Genomic DNA, 18203 nt, shown 5'->3' with positions numbered 1-18203 from the left:
AGTGAAACCCCATCTCTACTAAAAATACAAAAATTAGCCAGGTGTGGTGGTGCACACCTGTAGTCCCAGCTACTCAGGAGGCTGAGGCAGGAGAATCATTTGAAACCAGGAGGCAGAGGTTGCAATGAGCCGAGATCGTGTGCCACTGCACTCCAGCCTGGGCAACAGAGGGAAACTCCATCTCAAAAACAAAAAAAAAAAAGAGCACACTTAGTGCCCAGATCTTGGCTTCTAATATTATTCTCCAATAAAAGAAACCAGGAGCCACCGGGTGCGGTGGCTCACACCTGTAATCCCAGCACTCTGGGAAGCCGAGGCAGGTGGATTGCCTGAGGTCAGGAGTTCGAGACCAGTCTAGCCAACATGGTGAAACCCCTTCTGTGCTAAAAATACAAAAAAATTAGCCAGGCATGGTGGCACGCGCCTGTAATCCCAGGTACTCGGGAGGCTGGGGCAGAGGAATTGCTTGAACCTGGGATGTGGAGGTTCCAGTGAGCTGAGATCGTACCACTGTACTCCAGCCTCCGCGACAGAGCAAGACTACATCTCAAAAAAAAAAAAAAAAAGGAAAGAAAGCAAGCAAGCAAGAAAGAAAGAAAGAGAGAAAGTAAAGAGAAAGAAAGAAGGCAGGATCCATAGAGAAATGGATGATTTTAGGGCTGAGGCAAAGACATACAAAACCAGCCTGGAGCATCTTACAGTGCCAGAAGGCAAGAAAGTGCTCAATAATGGCTGGGCTCGGTGGCTCAAGCCTGTAATCCCAACACTTTGGGAGGCCGAGGCTGGCGGATCACAGCGTCAGGCGATTGAGACCATCCTGGCTAACACGGTGAAACCCCGTCTCTACTACAAATACAAAAAATTAGCCGGGCGTGGTGGCGGGCGCCTGTAGTCTCAGCTACTCGGGAGGCCGAGGCAGGAGAATGGCGTGAACCTGGGAGGCGGAGCTTGCAGTGAGCTGAGATTGTGCCATTGCACTCCAGCCTGGGTGACAGAGCAAGACTCCGTCTCAAAAAAAAAAAAAAGAAAAGAAAAAAGCAAGTGCTCAATAAATAAATAGGCTGGCCTGGCATGGTGGTTCACACCTGTAACCCTATGGGAGGCCAAAGTGATAGGATCACTTGAGCCTGGGAAATTCAAAACCAGCCTGGGCAACACAGCGAGACTCCATCTCTACAAATAAAAAGAACAAAAAAAAGCCAACTGTGGTGATGCATGCCTGTGGTTCCAGCTACTGGGGAGGCTGAGGCAAGAGGACTGCTTAAGCCCAGCAGGTCAAGGCTGCAATAAGCTGTGATTGCACCACTGCACTCCAGCCTGGGCAGCAGAACAAGGCTGTCTCAAACGAACAAATAAACCCCACAACGATGGAGTCTGTCAAGGGGACACAAGAGCCAACAGAAAGAGCTCCCAACTGCCAAAGCTGGAATTATTTGAGCAATAAAATAAATAAGTAGTACTGGATTACAATCCACAGTATAAAGTAACCATCCCAGAGTCCACACTGATAGAGATAAATGACTGAATAAATACATAAGGGAGAAGAGACCAATACCCCATAGAGAAGAATTCTAAATTTTTATTTTTTTTATTTTATTTTATTTTTTATTTATTTTTTTTTTTTTGAGACAGAGTCTCATAGTCACCCAGGCTGGAGTGCAGTAGTGGAATCTCGGCTCACTGCAACCTCCGCCTCTTGGGTTCAAGTGATTTTTCTGCATCAGTCTCCCAAGTAGCTGGGATTATATAGGCATACGACGTTTGTATTTTTAGTAGAGATGGAATTTTGCCATGTTGGCCAGGCTGGTCTCCAACTCCTGGCCTCAAGTGATCTGCCCACCTCGGCCTCCCAAAGTGCTGGGATTACAGGCATGAGCCACCACGCCCGGCCCCGAAATAATTTATGTCAAGCCTCTGCTTTCGAGGAGGTGGAGCACAGCTCTTCACTCTTTAAGTGTGGGTGACACCGTGTGACTTCCTTCCAAAGAGCAAAGGATGGAAAGAGAAGAAAGCTCTACCACAGCCAGATGGTCATGGTCAACATCAACAATGATAAATCTTTTTTTTCTTTCTTTCTTTTTGAGACAGTCTCAATTCTATTTCCCAGACTGGAGTGCAGTGGCACGGTCTTGGCTCACTTCAACCTCCGCCTCCACACCCTCCACCCTGGGTTCAAGTGATTATCCTGCCTCCGCCTCCCAAGCAGTTAGGACGAGAGGTGCCTGCCACCACGCCCAGCTGATTTTTACATTTTTAGTAGAGGCGGGGTTTCACCATGTTGGCCAGGCTGGTCTCAAACTCTTGACCTCAGATGATCCTCCCGCCTTGGCCTCCCAAAGTCCTGGGATTACAGGTGTGAGCCACTGCGCTGGGCCAACAGTGATAGCTCTTATTAATAACACATACCCTTGATGTGATATGATGAAAATGGCATTTTACCCTATGTAGTCTTCTTCCTCCCCAAAACCCATAATCACTGTTTACCAGTCTAATCACGAGAAGCACATAATAAAAATCCCAACTGAGAGGACATCTACAAAATGCCTGACCAGTATTCCTGAAAACCGGTAAGTTCAACAAAAACAAGAAAAGTCTAAGAAACTGTCACAGCCAACAGGAGCCCAGGCAGACAACTAAATGTAACAAGGAATCCTGAGTGGGATTCTAGAACAGAAAATGGACTTTCGTGGAAAACCGAAGGAAATCTGAATAAGGGATAGCCTTTAGTTGGTAATAACATATCAAAATTGATGCATTATTTGTGACAATTACACCACACTAGTGTATGATGTTAATAGTAGAAGAAATTGTGTGTGTGGAGCCGGGGGCTAACATGGGAACTCTTGGCACTATCCTCAAAATTTCTCTGGAAATCTAATACTACTCTCACATTAAAAGTTCATTTTAAAAACATAGAAAATTGGCCAGACATGGTGGCACATGCCTATAATCCCAGCACTTTGGGAAGTCAAAGAGAGAGGATCACTTGAAGCCAAGAGTTTCAGACCAGCCTGGGCAACCCACCGCGACCTCATCCCTACAAAAAAAAAATTTTTTTAATTAGCCAGGTGAGGTGGCGTGCACCTGTGGTCCCAGCTACTCAGGAGGCTGAGGTGGGAAGATAGCTTGAGCCCAGGAGATTGAGGCTACAGTGAGCTATGAGCCCAGGAGATCAAGGATACAGTGAGCTATGATCATACCAGTGCACTCTAGCCAGGACAATGGAATAAGACGTTGTCTTTAAAGAGAAAAAATATATATATACATATATATATATGTATATATAAAAAACAGAAAATGACAAAATGACTCCTTCAGACTAGGTGGCCACCAAAAGCCTCCTTGAGGAGCCACCATCTGAGATAAGTCTGAGATCACAATGAGAAATGGGCAGCCTGCTCCCGGCAAAAGACACACAGGGGCCCCAAGGAAGGAACCAAGAGGAAGGAGGCTAAGGAGCTCAAGTGAAGAAATGGCACAAAGAGAACAGAACGTCACAAAGGAAACAAAGGTAAACAGGGCTGGCCCAGGTAGGCAGGTCACGGTGACTTCAGACCTGAGTGGAAGGGTACTGGAAAGTCATCGGAAGGAGTTAGCAAAACGAGACAGAACCCGATCCACTTTTTTTTTTTGAGCCGGAGTCTCGCTCTGTCCCCCAGGCTGGAATGCAAAGGCGTGATCTTGGCTCACTGCAACCTCCGCCTCCTAGGTTCAAGCAATTCTCCTGCTTCAGCCTCCCAAGTAACTGGGATTATAGGCACATGCCACCACGCCCAGCTAATTTTTTCATATTTTAGTAGAGATAAGGTTTCACCGTGTTGCCCAGGCTGGTCTCGAACTCCTGAGATCCGGCAATCCACCCGCCTCAGCCTCCCAAAGTGCTAGGATTACAGGTGTGAGCCACCGCACTCAGCCCACTTTTTTTTTTTTTTTAACAGAGATGGGGTTGGGAGGGGGTCTCATTAAGTTGCCCTGGCTGGTTTGGAACTCCTGGCCTCAACTGATCCTCCCACCTCAGTCTCTGAAGTAGCTGGGATGATTGGCATGCGCCACTGTGCCTGACCCCAATTCACGTTTTTGAAGCGTGTTCTGGCTGCTGAGGGGAGAGGATAGGAGTAGGAGAGAAGAGAGAAAGAGACAATGGTCACTCAGCTTGGTCATGCTTGGCTAGAATCTAATCCAACACCCCACATCACAAGTACAAAAATGAAGGGACAGAGACAGTGTCCAAGCTCCCTGGGGAAGGTAAGCAGCAGAACAGGGACAAGACCTCCACCTCCTGGCCCCCTCTCTTCAGTCCCTGTCTCCTGCTGGACCACATTTGATTCTGACCACAACAAGGGGGCTGAGAAGTGGCTGAGAGGCACGTGCTCCTGCAACATCAAAAACACCTCTGCGAGAAGGTACCTTCCTTGCTCTGAAGTCCCTGGTGGCTCAGCTCTCTTCACCATCAATGGATCTGAAACCTCCTGCCACCCCGCACAGGCTGGGTCGCGCTGTGATGAGGAGGCAGCAGCCCTCTGCCTCCACCCAGCCTCCTCCTGCTGCTCCCCAGCATAAAGCACCCACCCAGTAAGCCAGGCCTTCCCACCTGGGGTGCCTCCCCTCCTGTGACCGCTGCCAGAGACCAGCAGCCAGCTCCCACTTCCCAGGTCCCAGCCTTGACTACTGGACCCCCAACTTTGCCCCAAAATGACATGCTGTCTTTTTTTTTTTTTTTTTTTTTTTTTTTTTTTTTGAGATGGCATCTTGCTCTGTCGCCCAGGCTGGAGCACAGTGGCACGATCTCAGCTCACTGCAACCTCCGCCTCCCGGGCTCAAGTGATTCTCCTGCCTCAACCTCCTAAGTAGCTAGGATTACAGGTGTGTGCCACCATGCCCGGCTAATTTTTGTATTTTAGTAGAGATGGGGGTTTCACCATGTTGGCCAGGCTGGTCTCGAACGCGTGACCCCGTGATCGCCCGCCTTGGCCTCCCGAAGTGCTGGGATTACAGGCATGAGCCACCATGCCCGGCGACACGCTGTCTTAAAACAATCCTCAAAATGCTTTTGGTTTCAGACGCCTTTAGGGAGTCCCTTTGTGCAACACTCTGCAGCCATATGAGAACCTCCTTCCGGTAGTCTGCAGTAACCCTGTCCAGCCTCTTCCTCCCTCCCCATAACCCCCAGTGCAAGGCTGTGTGTTCCAAGCAAGCACACAGTGACTTGCTGAAGGAATGAAAACACCTTGGTACAACCATTAAGTTTGGAGATGAGCCTTTTCATCAACCAAAGATACAAAACACACTCCAGCAGCTCACTTGTAAAAGCACCCTGAAGGTAAAAGTGAATACCTGCTTCCTTTTGGGAAGCCTCATAAAACCTCTTTCACACAGACCAAATGAAAAGTACCAATCCCTCAATTAGAAGATACTCAGGAGTCTACTCTAGGCTTGTGAATAAACGCATAAATTGTGTTTGCCCTAATTTGCTAAATTTTGAACTAAATGCAAACACTGGCCCCGGCATCCCAGCAAGCTCTACATTTGCTTTTTATCTCTAACCCAAGACCACCACTTTCCAATGAAGCAGGCTGACTTCATCCCACTTCTGGGATTCCAAAGAGGCCTGTTGTTAAAATCAGAAAACAAGCGGCAGCTAGAGGCTCTGGTGGCTTCCAGAACATGCTTTATTTAAACCGTGGCTTCTGAAAGTCACCCTGCGAAGAGGTAGCCAGCCACCCTCCGTCATGACACACAGGTAAAATTCACTGTCAGGACACTGACACAGACACCAGGGAAAGAAAACCAAAAGGAGGAGAGTTCTCCATAAATTAGGTTCATCCATCAAAAAATCTTATATCTGAAAATCCAAGAAGAGTTACAACGTCGGCTCAGAGAGCCACACTTCACTGCTCTACAACAACAAAAAGAAATTCCAATTTCCTCCTTAGCTCTAGAATAGATAAACTAAGATTTTTACTCACCTTTGGAGCGAGTAGAGATATCCATGCCCTCTACCACCTCCTGTTCTGTTTTTATTTCCTCTTCAGCCAAGCTGAAACAGAGCAAATTATGTTCATGTTTAGGAAGGCTGAGAACTGGCCCCATGGGGGCAGCTATTGGGAAGTTCTAGCGACAAACCCACCTTAAAGACATTCCCTCATCCTTATCCAGGGCTGGGGGAAGGAAACCCACACCTGATTTCAACAAAGTGTGAAGAGTCCTAAAGGAGTTTTTTAAGACAGTAGGTTGGTTGTTTGTTTTTGTTTTTTTTTTTAAGTCAAATTACTATTCCAGTTGTCATGCTATTGGGGAATGCAAAAGGCAATTTTTTAGACACACAATTACAACCTACCCCTGTGGGCCAATGAGAACCCAGCCTTCAAATAAACAAGCTTCTCATTGTTAACACAGGGTTCAAAGGCAGGGAGGTTGGAGGTGTTCTGCAGGGTATCCAGAATTCTGATCTCTGAATACTTTAGGGCAAAGATTAAGATTTCCCACACCTCCCCCTAAATCTTACAATTCCCTGATGAGGCAGGAACATGATAAAAAAAAAAAAAAGATATAGGTTAAATTACACAGCAGAAGAATATGCCCAGCTAGAAGCTAAAGACCTGGTCTCAAAACACTGAACCGAGGAGCACTGATTCCAGGAATCAGACCGGGGTCTCCACACTTCCAACACCCTGAATGCTTCCTCTCTACAGCAGGCACGGCTTACTACTGAGTTGTGACTAATTATCCCCCACCACAAAAGTGGAATGAGGAAGGATTATTCAAAAGACAAAGGCTAAGAGTGGAGGGTTGGGGAGAGAAGCAAATAAAGCAAGCCCCTTTGCTGGGAGGGTCTGTCACCCAGAACATTCTCTCTCTCTCTGCTGGAACTGGAGTTGAAAGAGAGCCGGCCATATGAGATCTTCCTCCTACAGAGAACTCACAAGCTAAACCAAAGGAAAAAAAATAGAGTTATGCTTTTCATAGATGCAAATGGTTTGAGGTGCTAGAACTTTCCGAACATTCAGGCTGACACTGAAGCCAGGGATTTACTCCAGAAGCAATTCCATCAGACTGTGGTTCCACAGGAAGAAATGGGTGCATCACCAACTGATATGGCTGGAATTTTCCATTTGGAAGACTCAAAGCCAGGACAGGAAGGAGGCTGGGGAAGAGAGAATGTCCTGCTTGTGTTCCGTGGTCTGGGACTGTGACAACGCAAAAGGCCCAAAAAGACAGCCTCATGTCTCGAACCCTAGTATAAGGGGAAGATTTTAGGAGAGTTCCATGTTAGGAGGAGAGGATTTTGGATGGGAGCTAGATAGAAAGGAAACGATTATAGTTCAGAGTTAAATTATAGGAGCTTGGAGATGAAGAAAGGTAGTTGGTTTTAAATGAGAATATTCACACATTTAGCACTCTGATGCTGAGCCCCGTTAACAATTTCATTTACACAGCATCTGTAAAGAAAGCCTGCGACACAAATCACCAAAGAAACAACCGACATGTTGCCACAAATGGTTTTCATCAGGAGAAAGCAGCCTGCTAAATTTAAACACATCACTTATATGCAATAATACAACGGTGATTTATTGAAGGTGATTTCAGCACTAATGCTTTCTATCCCAACTTAAGGAGAAAACATTCTCAACTCAGAAACACACTCCGCCTGAAACATACACAGGTTGTCCAACTGGATGCTGTTGATGGGTTCTAGCTTGGGGTGACTGGAAATACATCTTAACAAAAAGCCCCATGCAGCCCTCGGAGATGGGTAGACAGTTCACTTCAAAGGAACAAATAGCAACCTTGATCTTTTCTAGCAACTAGAATTCTGTTTCCCTCTCTAGCATGAAGTATGTGAAATTCTAAACTTCTTGAAACTGATCCCATATTTTGAGTAATAGAGAAAACGCTAATCTGTGATCCAACTGAAATCTACAGTGGTGAGGGAAACAATTATGCAGAACTGAGCCCAAAAAACCCACTCGAAGGATTTCTGCAGCGATGAAAACATTCAAAGGTGTATTGATCATGGAGGAAGGCTGCATTCAAGGGAACAATTATTTGGCTTGTAACAGCCTAGAGGAGCTGAATACTTCAGGCAGGAATGCTGCTGAGAGGCGAGGAAAATGCAAACTAGTTATGTGGTGGGTATTTGCTTCTGAGTTTTAAGATAATCAATGCTGGAGCAGAAGAGAGAGGGAAAAAAAGTTAAGTTGTTTTATCTTTCCAAGCATTACAAGTGGGCACCATAATCACCCAACTTTAGCAATAGCACCACCAGCTTTAGCACAAGATTTCAAGCACAACAATTTAAGAAAACCATCTTTTTCACAGATCAGCAAACCATCCTTTCAAAAGGAACCCATGCACACACATGCACGCACACAATAACTTGTATTTGGCTAAAGGAAACTACAGTGTCTATGCATTAAAAGGAGGGAGGAAAAAAAAAAAAAACTTCATTTACAAAAGCAAAGACCAGAATGCAAAATTAGTCATTTTGAATAGCCACATCTAAAGGGACTTCCTTTTTCCTATGCCACTGATTTCGGTTTTTGTGTGTGTGTTTTTTGTTTTTTTTTTTTTTTTTTTTTTTTTGATTTAGTGTTAAGAACTAGTATGTTATTAAGAAAAAAAAAAAATGAATATTACATCAAAAGTAGTGGCAAGAAAAGATCTGTACCTGTCTGAATTGCCCCACTGATGTTGGTCAATTTCGGTTAAGAACTGTTCAGTCATTTGGGGGAAGAAAAACAGTCAAATAATTGTTAAAAAGAAAAGGCAGCTGCATCTGGAGAAAATACTTTGAACTTCTGTCATTAACACATTAAAGTCTTAGAACATAGACAGCTTATTTCCTTCCATATCTGCTAGCTTCCAGCAACCCTGATGATTTAAATCAAAAACAATGGGACAACAAGCTCTTGTTTCAAACTGACATTACTTTTCTCCCTTTAAAGGTCTGTTGAGGAAACTGGGGGCCCGCTAAAGAAAAAGGGTAAAATTAGCTGAAAAACAATTTCTCACTCCAATAGGAAAACACACCATCAACTAGTTAGATACATTGTATACACCACCACCTCTTGCACTCACATTTACCCAAGTCGTTTGCCTGTAGATTTCACAAACTGATACATTTCAGGCAATTCAAAGAAATAACAGTACCTGCAAAGATAACCAAGACCACCCCATCCCATCCCAAAAAGAATAAAAGATTTCTTTCCCAATGCCTAAGCAAGAAATCCTATGCTTACTTCTTAACCTGCATGCACTGAAAAAAGAGCAATTAAAAGTTGCAGATGAACTACTGCACCTCCAGGATGCTTTAAGCCTTCTGATTATTAATTCTGAGGACTCAGGGATGGTCCGTAATTCCCAGGAATCTCATCTCCTCAACACTTCCAAGAGAGAGAAAAAAGCAAGCATCTAGTTTTGACAGAAAAATGCCTGGATACACAATGCCCACATATTTCTTTTCCCCAAGTGCCCCTACTATTTGACTTTTAAAGAAGAATATCTAAGCCATCTAGAATATATAACCAACATGCACAAGACTCTGGTTCTACAGATGAGGATCATCGCACAGCAATTCAAGAATCATGCATCATTCGAAAGGACTTTTCCAGGTTTTTACTTTCATTCAAAATACCAAAATGGTCCAGGCTGTAAGAAATATTTAATCCCCAAGGCATAACATCTTCCTCTTCTAGATTATAAAATAGTGAACATCAAAATTAAAAACCATGCTTCCCTAAATCTGCAATTAATTTTTTAAGAAATTGGGGTGGGGGGGAATGGTTAGCAGAGCAGCTTTATATAAGCACTCACCTAAAACAGGCAGAGTCATCGGTAGCTAAGCTATTTATGCAGGATTCTTAAAATGGCGTCTGGCAACACTGCCTCATTCCTGTGTTGAAGCTAAAATGGTAGCAGTTTGTTCAATAGCTGTAGCTCTTGTTTAAGCAGCCCTGCTAGTTTCAAAGCCACCTTCCTAAATACCAGAACTAGGAAAAGCTGAACCAAAGGACACCAACAACCCAACGTTTAGAAGCTTAAAAAAAACTCTGCAATGACAGGGAGAGTTTGTGAAGTCACAGGTTCCTAAGGAAAAGCCTTCTCTTGTAGATCCTGAGCTTTCAACATGAGGCTCTGTGATGAGGCCCCCTTGCCCTCGAATTAGGTGGGTAGAAGGTTAGGAATTGTGCAGCCCCGTGGCACAGACTGCAGACGGACAGGTGTCTGTGCAAACACAAAAATGTTCCCAGGAAGCAGGCTGGGGGGAGGCGAGGAGGAAGCCCGGTCCCCCTTCTCTTCTCAGTCTATTAGAAACCAGCTTTGCATCCATACCAAAAAGGTGCTAGGTAAAATGAAAGTGCTTCAAGGACAGCAGGCATCTGAAAAGCCAAGCTAAAGGGCTGCACCTCAGTCTACAGCCAAGGTAAAATAAAAAGGCTGTTTACCAAATACCCAGCCCTCTGAAGCAGCCAGTCCTAAGACAGTTAACATCAAGGAAAGACAATCCGAGTCTGCAGAGGAGAAACACAAGGAAAACATTCCCTTATCCAATGCACAGGATACTCACAAATTAGATTTCTGACCACCCCCAACAGAGCCTGAGAATTAACAATGGGTTTTGCAAAACCCGCTTTCAGAGGCCGAACTAACAGCCTGAGTGGATAACGTCATTTACTGTTACAGGTCTGAGCATTGGCCTCAGAACTCCCCTGGTGCTGGGAGTGAGGAGTTTCAAGGTGACTGCTTTTTAGCTCCAGGGGAGAAAGGAGGGCACAGTGCCCAAGGCCATGCCAGGGCAAGGACAGGCCATTGGCCCGCGTCGGCCAGTAGGTAGGTAATCGGGATGGGGGGGGCAGGCTGGCAGCACACTGGCTGCAGAGCTGGCATGGCCACTGCCTGCTTGTTTGTCTGCAAGGAGAGTGGGAAGTAGGGGGGAGGGCAACCATAATCTTAGCAACCTGAGCCAAGGGTGAACCCTTGCTCAGATTTTGCATTTTAAGAGTAACCAAAGGGCTTCGAAACATATTCCCTTTTTAAATCTCTGCTGTTCAGTAGCAAAGGCCCCTTTGAATGTATCTTTCTTTCCAGAGTCAACCAGAGGCAAAGCCAGATTGAGGGTTCCCAGGCTGACAAATGTCTGCTGCCTCTGCCACAGGAGAGAGAAGGGGAAAGAGGGCAAAAGAAACAAAGACATCACACATTGGAAGTGGCTGGACTTTTAAAAACCTACCTTTGCCTCAGGGTTTTCTAGGTTACTGTCACCCCACTTCCTAAAAAGTGTCTCCCGTCCTCATATTTAAGACCTGATGCAGTCTCCCCACTGGTTCTCCCAGGGAAAGAAAAGGGGGAATGTTTTGTTTAAAATAAAAGAGGTTACAAGAAAGAAAGGAAAAAAAGCTATTGTTTTCATCCCTAATTTATAATCCAAGAGGCCCCCAATTGTTTCTTTCTGACTCAAATCTTTGAGCTGTTAATTATAAAAGTAACTTGACTTGGCGCCAACGGGCTAACTATGATCAGGCTCAGCAATTAGAAAAACTCTGTAGAAAGTTTACTGAGTGATTATATATAATTAATTCCTAGTTACAGACTGAACACTGACCATTTTCTGGAGCTAATAAAAGCAGTTACTCCCCCTCCCCCACGTGAATGCCACTTAATTTCCCAAAGCAGAAAGTGAATCCATCCTGGAGGGTCTTGAAGGAAAAAAAAGAAGAGGAATCAAAAGCTTCAGTGTGTCTGTGTTTGCTCCTTGCAGCTGTGTATCCTCTTTGGGGACTGAGGAGGCAGAAGGAAAAAGGAAAACAGCCCAACATTCTGTTCCTCCCTCTGCAATTTACAAACGTGGCAGAGAGAACATTCTACCTTGATGAGAAAAAGAAGGGGGGTTGGGGGGGGAAGAAGAGAAGGGAGATGACCTAGGAATGGAAGGTAGGAGACTCTTCTGTTTGGCAGATCCGCTTTTCCTAAAAGGAACAAAGATGGTAGAAATTTCCAGAAGGCCTGTTCTTAGTTCGGCCACTGTAATTGTCAATCTTTAACCTTTCCTCCAAGTCTATTGGTTTAAAAGCTAGAGGAGAAGAACCCCATTGGGCTGCTCTGGGAGCCAGTACTGCCGTCCCTACCTAGTCCTGCTGCAATGCAGACATTTTTTTCCCCTTTCCTGAAACTGGAAAATAATGCTACTTTGAAAGCAATTAACTTTTTACAGACTCATGCTTGGTAGGGGTCACAGTACCAGAGGAAAAGTGGCTAGCTTGGTCCAGTGTTGGCAACTTGCTGGGGGCTGTACATCTGAAAACAGATCTTGGCTCTCCAAACCTGTGGGAGCCATTTTAATGCAAGCTTTTAGAGGACAAACGCCTTGCCCTTAAGTTCCCTTCCAGCCCAACAAACACAGTATTATGCAAACGTTGAAGGCACCAAACCAGGAGTCTTATGATTAGACACTGCTTCTAGGGAGGCCACAAGAACCTCAATATGTAATTTCCATTTACAGCAAGGAGATAAGAACAAAGAAAATAGCTGAGTGTCTAAACTTACTTGTTTGGGGCAGTGGCACTGTTCAGTTTTAAGTATGTAACATCATTAACTGCCTGCAGTTTTACTCTAAGAAGCTAAGCTGGCCTGCCTTGCACAGACTTTTTTCAACTTAGAATGTGGTACGAAACGTTTCTCCTGATTAAATGAGCCTTTTTCCAATTTGGTGTCAGAAAGTGGGCTACTGGACACTCATTTGAAAGAAAAAAGATTACTGACTCCATAAAGTTGACATAACACAGCAATTGGATATATTTCCTGCATTTACAGTCATGTCAGATTGGTCTCCAAGCTGAAAATTTACGTACTGAACTTCTAGGGAAATTCTAAAGGTAATGCTAAACAAGACTCTACTTTTCCCACTTAACTTCTAGCTGCAGCCTTAAGAAGTCAAGGGAAATGTAAAAAGTGACAAATCTTATGTGGGGTCAGCATGCATACAGATGTGTGGATGAGACCTGAAAAAAGGCCAAAATGTGTTGGTCAGTGAGTCCTGAATCAAACCCAGTCTGGTGGCAGATGAGATTTTGCACTATACGTTAAGTCCTAAAGCATGAGCACACTGACACCACCACCCCCCAGCACACACATACCACCACCACCACCACCACCAGCTTCTGCCCCACCAATGTTTTTAGGGCTCTGCAACTCTAAGAACAAGCAGTTTCATTACATTTCACAAGCACATCACCTACTCACAGTTTGAATATCCAAACAAACCCCATTAAAGGTCTAGAGTCAAGTCACAATGAACTAAACACTTCTCCCCTGACTCAGGGTAAACAGGAAGTATAATCTTCAATCCTAGCTGCAGGTTATCAGGAAAAACAGTGGATTCAAACAGTCACCTAAAATCAAGACACTCTTTAAAAAGCCCTTATTTTGTTCCTGCTAATGAAGCCCCCAACTCCTGCAGCCAAGACCCCCTATTACAAACAGACCCCAAATGTTCGCAAAACTCTTCAAACATGGTCACAGAGGAAATGGATTGCTTTACTTACCCAACAAATGTTCAAGCAACCGTCTCATTTTTCCACAGTTAGGAAGAGAGAACAGGCTGGCAGATTTGGGACTTGATCAAAAAGGAAATTTTTTTAAAGTTACATGGTATTATTAAAAACACACAACAACAACAACAACACAACCCAACAACTGAATATGGAATGCTGTCATGAGCCACAGACATGATTTTATTTCCTCTACACCCCATCACACAGGAGAAGAGAGGAGGATACAATGTATAAAAGGGACAGGAAAATGAAAACAAGGATAAAAGGTAACATTAGTTCCTTGAAAATCATGCAAGAGTAGAAAACTAAGGGATTCAGAATCCTTGCAGATTTTTTCTTTCTTTTTTTTTTTTTTTTGCAGGATGTTGTCCAAGATCTCTCTCCCCACACCCCCCAGTCCCCATCCCTACTCCAAAAACTTCCTCCAAAACCTAGAAAACACTTTCAGAAACATTTGCTGGCTGTAGGCTGGCTTGCAGCAACCTAAGTCAGGAAAACAGGCTGAACAATGTAGTTTCAAGTGCAGAAGCTCTGTAGAATAAGAGAAGACCGTGTACAGACACCACCACCCACCTAGGCCCCAGGAGCTAGACTCTCCTTAGCACTGCTCTGCTGAGGGTTCAATTCTTTTGCAAACACGCTCCTCTCTTGTCAAAACTTATCCAGCCTTCCCAGAACCTCTTTGGAGAGGCAAACTTGCCTGCTCTGCTGTCTGCCATGAGCTCTCCTTGGAGAGGAGCCTGTTTGCTTACCTTCCATTTTCTTCCCCCAGCAGGGCATGTGGCAAAAGAGAAGACAATAGTGCAGGGGTGGGGGGGGGGGAACTGCTCAGAGAGAGGGAGAGGGGAAGAGAGAGGGAAGAGGGAAAGAAAAAAGAAGAAGAAGAAGAGAAAAAAAAAAAAAAGCTTCTTTTTTGGCATACCAGGATCTAGCTTCAAACTCTCCCAGAAACACCATGCCCTGGTGGAAGGAAAGGTGTGCCAGGCCCTTGCCAGTTTGCAAAATCAAGCTATGGCTAATGGCTACTGAGCCATGTGACCCAAGAAAGCAAAAAAATTCTCTCTAAACAGTTCCAAGTTAACATAAGTGCTCTGGGGGTGAGTGTGGCACGGCCAGCCACAGAGAAATCACACTGCTCGCCCACAATTCGGATGTCTCAGAGGGAGGGGGAAAAAAGATGGTTAAAAAGTCGAGCTTACCTCTGTGGATGCATTGTTAACACTGTGTAATGTCAATACTTATAAAACATGGAGGACAGGCTCCTAGTTCTCACAGAAAAAGGGTTTGGCACTTCGGCTGATGATCTGGCCGCCTAATAAAAGCTCATCCCCGATTGGCTGCCCTGGCAAATCGGAGTGTAAAGCCGCCCCGGATTGGCTGAAACACTTCCTGAGCGATTATCTTTGTGAGGCTCGGGTGAGCAAGAGCCATCCTGTGCATAGAAAAAGACAGGCTAAGCTAGGCCTTTTGCAGCAAGAAAAACTTGGGAAAGGGGCCCCCACACGCACTTCTCCTGCACCCTGGCTAGATTTCCCGGCACGGGCCGGCCAGGGCAGCCAGCCTGACCTGCTCCAGGGAAGCCTGAGGACTGGAGGCCCCTGGGAAGGGAGTTTCTTGGAGTGGGCTGGAACGGCTCACCCTCACCTGCCCCCAGAGAAACGGCCCTTGTCCAGGGAGGAAGGCCAGCCGTTTTCTAGAACAGTCCAGCAGGGTGGCTCTCCAAGGGGAAGGGGAAGCTGGGGAGTGGGGAGTCCCACGGAAACAGCCAAGGGGGCCAGAAAAAGGGGCTTGAGGCAGGCCTCTGAGGAGCTGGGGAAGCAGGCAGACCGGGGGAGCCACGAAAAATCAGCAGAGAGCAGCCCTGGCTTCTCAGAGGAGCGAGGAGTAGCTGCTGAGGGGAGGAGGGGAGCAGAGTGGTCAAGTTTGCATAGTCATTGTCCCCATGCCTCCTTGCAAGGCAGGCCAGAGAGCCGTGGGCCTCTCGCCCTGCTTAGCCAGTCCTGCGTGCAAAATCAACGTGGGTTCCTGCCTCCCTGCCACGATGCCAAGGGGGACCCCTCTCCGTCCTTACCCTAAGAAAAACCCAAAGCCCTCCTCGCAGGCCACATGCCTGGATCTACAAACTTCCCTTGCCTCCCGGCCCCTCCCCCATGGCCGAGGCCTGCTAAACCTGTCAGTTAAACACAAATCTGACTTCCGTATTAGCCTGCGATGCCTTCGGCTTCCTGCCTGTTAACCCTCTCTCGGACTCCGGGCCTGGCTGGGAAAAACTAGGCCTTGAGATCGCAGCAAAGGCCTGTGGAAAAATACCAGCTGCAGCTCTCCCGGCAGATGCAGAGAGAGAGAGAGAGAGAGCCGCTGTCTCTCAGCCTTTGCTTCCCAGGGAGGCGTGTACCTTGTGAATCCAGGGCACAGGCAGTGCCTCTCGGGCTGAGAAGCCATTTCAATCCAGAGGGAGACAGAAAGATGGCACGCTCAGCCCGGAAACAAGAGCCCCCATTATGCGTCAGGCCTACCCCCGTAGGTCAGCCCTTCCTGCCACAATCATCCCTGTATGTGTGTGCCTGGGGGAGTTGGGCCCTCCTCGGTGGGCAGACAAATCCCCTGGGCTTCCTAAGGATTCTTGCTTCCATTTATTTGCACAGAGAACGGCTTCTTTTCGTCCCCCAAGGCAGATGGAACAGCGATTTCACACACAGCCCTCCATTTGGCAGCCCCCCCACCCCCATCTCTGGCACCACTCCCCAGTAAAATATTAACTGGTTGTTCAGAGCTGCTTATCATTCTACCCACTTCAATTGTGTTAGGAGGTCTTTGCCGGCCTCCTCCCTAAAGCTGCCTTTGCAGTTGGTCTGTACCCAGAGATCGAAAAGGACCTTAAAATGTCCAAGTTTTCTTGCTTGCTTTCCTTCTTCAGCATTTTAAATGACAAGGTGCTTAATTAACAGGATTTTTTAAAACAGCAAGCTGGAACCACAGAAGCTAAATAAACACCATTCTTTAGAGGCTGGAGAAAGCTTCCAGAGTTAACGCAGCCATATGCCAGGAGGCATAACTCTGGAGCAATAAAGTCTCCCCTCTCCTCCTAAAATTAGGACTTGTGGGCTTTCTTGTCCCACACGGTTCCCACAAAGAAAACGAAGAGCTGATGGCTTGCTTTCCCTGCCCTTCCAACCCCCACACGGACAACAGATGCCCACTGCTTGTACATAAATTCTTCCTGGCCGGGAATCTCATATCAAACAGGCTCAGGAACGAGCTGGGAATTGAAACTCGCTCTACTGCAGGGCAGGACCCAGGCTTTATGAAAACGGACAGGATGTTGCTGTTGTTACTGTTTTAGACTGCTGAGGCCAAGCTGCAGGGAGGGACAGTTCCATGGCCACCCAACCTGACAAAGCTCCAGCGCTCAGGACAGCAGGCCTGGGCCTCACCAGAAGGGAGGGGCCTGCTCTTCCTGGAGGTAGAAAACTGCATGGGGAGACCAAATGGGAGGAGGCGAGAGGTGGAGGCCACAGTGAAGCAGTGCGTGCTCGGTGCTCGCCCTCCTAGCTGTGTGGGCAGCGGCCCTCCACCACCATCCCATATGGAATGCTGTTTGTTTCTGCGGGTGCTGCTTTGAGGGGAACAAACAGGACTGTGGGGTTGGTGGCAGATCTGGCATGCGGCTAATTCCACGAACCAATGAGGAAATAAAATATGCCGCTGGTGTGCGTGGTGGATTTTAACCTGGGATTAAAGCTTGTTGCATAAGCAGCTACAGCATCCTCCCCGCCTCCCTCCCTCTCTCTGATCACTTGATCACTTGAAATGTTTTCTGGGGCAAAGAGCAGGAAGCTGCTGGCTTATTCTGGCAGCTCTGCTCTGTTTGAGGAATGCTGTTGGCATTCGGGTAGGTCTGAGGTTATCTGGAAAACAGCAATTCGACTGGGGACAGACACAAAAGTATGGTGGCAGATGGAATCCTGGGAGGAACACAGATTGAAAAGAAAGCCTGGGGCAGAGGCCTATGAAGGGCTGGTCCTGGGCTTGATGGAATGTGGCTGATAAGCAGGAAATAAAACCAAATGTTGCAGGTCTCAATCTAGAAATCCATTCAGCAGCTCCTCTTAAAGCCCCAATGCAGTGAGTATCCCAGCAGCTACTTCTAAATTAGTGCTTTACATAGACTGATTCCTGAAGTAGGTGACATTGTTAGAAACCTGGAACTAAGCCCAGAGAGGTGAAGTGAGCTGCCCAAGGTCACACAGCTGGGAAGTGCCAGAGATCAGACGTCCATCCCCGTTAGCACTTCACATCCCTAAACTCTGTACTTTCACCTGCCTCTAAAGAAAGAAGCAAAAGCAAAGCTGAACCGAGCACAGCAGAAACAATGAGGCTAAAACCCACCAACAGCAACTGCATAATCTGTGTTTTATTTTAGGAGGTAGACCAGTTTTGTTTGTTTTTCGATACAGTGTCTCGCTCTGTTGCCCAGGCTGGAGTGCAGTGGCGTGATCACAACTCAGTGCTGCAACCTGAAGAAGACCAACCCTATTGAGGTGGGTTTTCAGTACTGAATGATGGCGCTGAAGGGAACTTTTAGATTAGACTCATTCAAATGCCCCTCATTGCAGACTGAGGCCCAGAGGAAGCGACCCTCGCCCTCCCAAC

At 46.4% G+C, this 18203-nt stretch overlaps 1 protein-coding gene and 1 long non-coding RNA gene across 10 annotated transcripts in view; one reads left to right on the top strand and one right to left on the bottom strand.

The window, feature by feature from the left end:
- ZMYND8 (zinc finger, MYND-type containing 8) overlaps nucleotides 1-17249 on the bottom strand; it is a 165015-nt gene extending 147766 nt beyond the window's left edge. For 2 of the 9 annotated variants that reach the window (XM_011983741.1, XM_011983744.1), the window contains exons 1-3: nucleotides 14750-14982; nucleotides 13542-13612; nucleotides 5967-6037 (exon numbers count right to left, since the gene is read on the bottom strand). In XM_011983741.1, the coding sequence (XP_011839131.1) occupies nucleotides 5967-5991 (25 nt within the window). In that variant the 5' untranslated portion in view covers nucleotides 5992-6037; nucleotides 13542-13612; nucleotides 14750-14982. Of the gene's footprint in view, nucleotides 1-5966; nucleotides 6038-7967; nucleotides 8096-10567; nucleotides 10605-13541; nucleotides 13850-14472; nucleotides 14598-14749; nucleotides 14983-17094 lie in introns of those variants that run through there. The other 7 variants (XM_011983747.1, XM_011983748.1, XM_011983743.1 and 4 more) reach the window with 6 other exon arrangements.
- Nucleotides 10647-12716, top strand: LOC105542278. The gene is made up of 2 exons (XR_001006444.1): nucleotides 10647-10826; nucleotides 11089-12716. It is a non-coding gene; the product is annotated as an uncharacterized LOC105542278 (long non-coding RNA).
- Nucleotides 17250-18203: the final 954 nt, after the last annotated feature.

Source organism: Mandrillus leucophaeus, unplaced genomic scaffold (assembly GCF_000951045.1).
Source record: "Mandrillus leucophaeus isolate KB7577 unplaced genomic scaffold, Mleu.le_1.0 Scaffold255, whole genome shotgun sequence".
Classification (NCBI taxonomy): Eukaryota; Metazoa; Chordata; class Mammalia; order Primates; family Cercopithecidae; genus Mandrillus; species Mandrillus leucophaeus.
The sequence above is the reverse complement of the archived record's forward strand: the minus strand, read 5'-3'. Positions and strand labels throughout refer to the sequence as shown.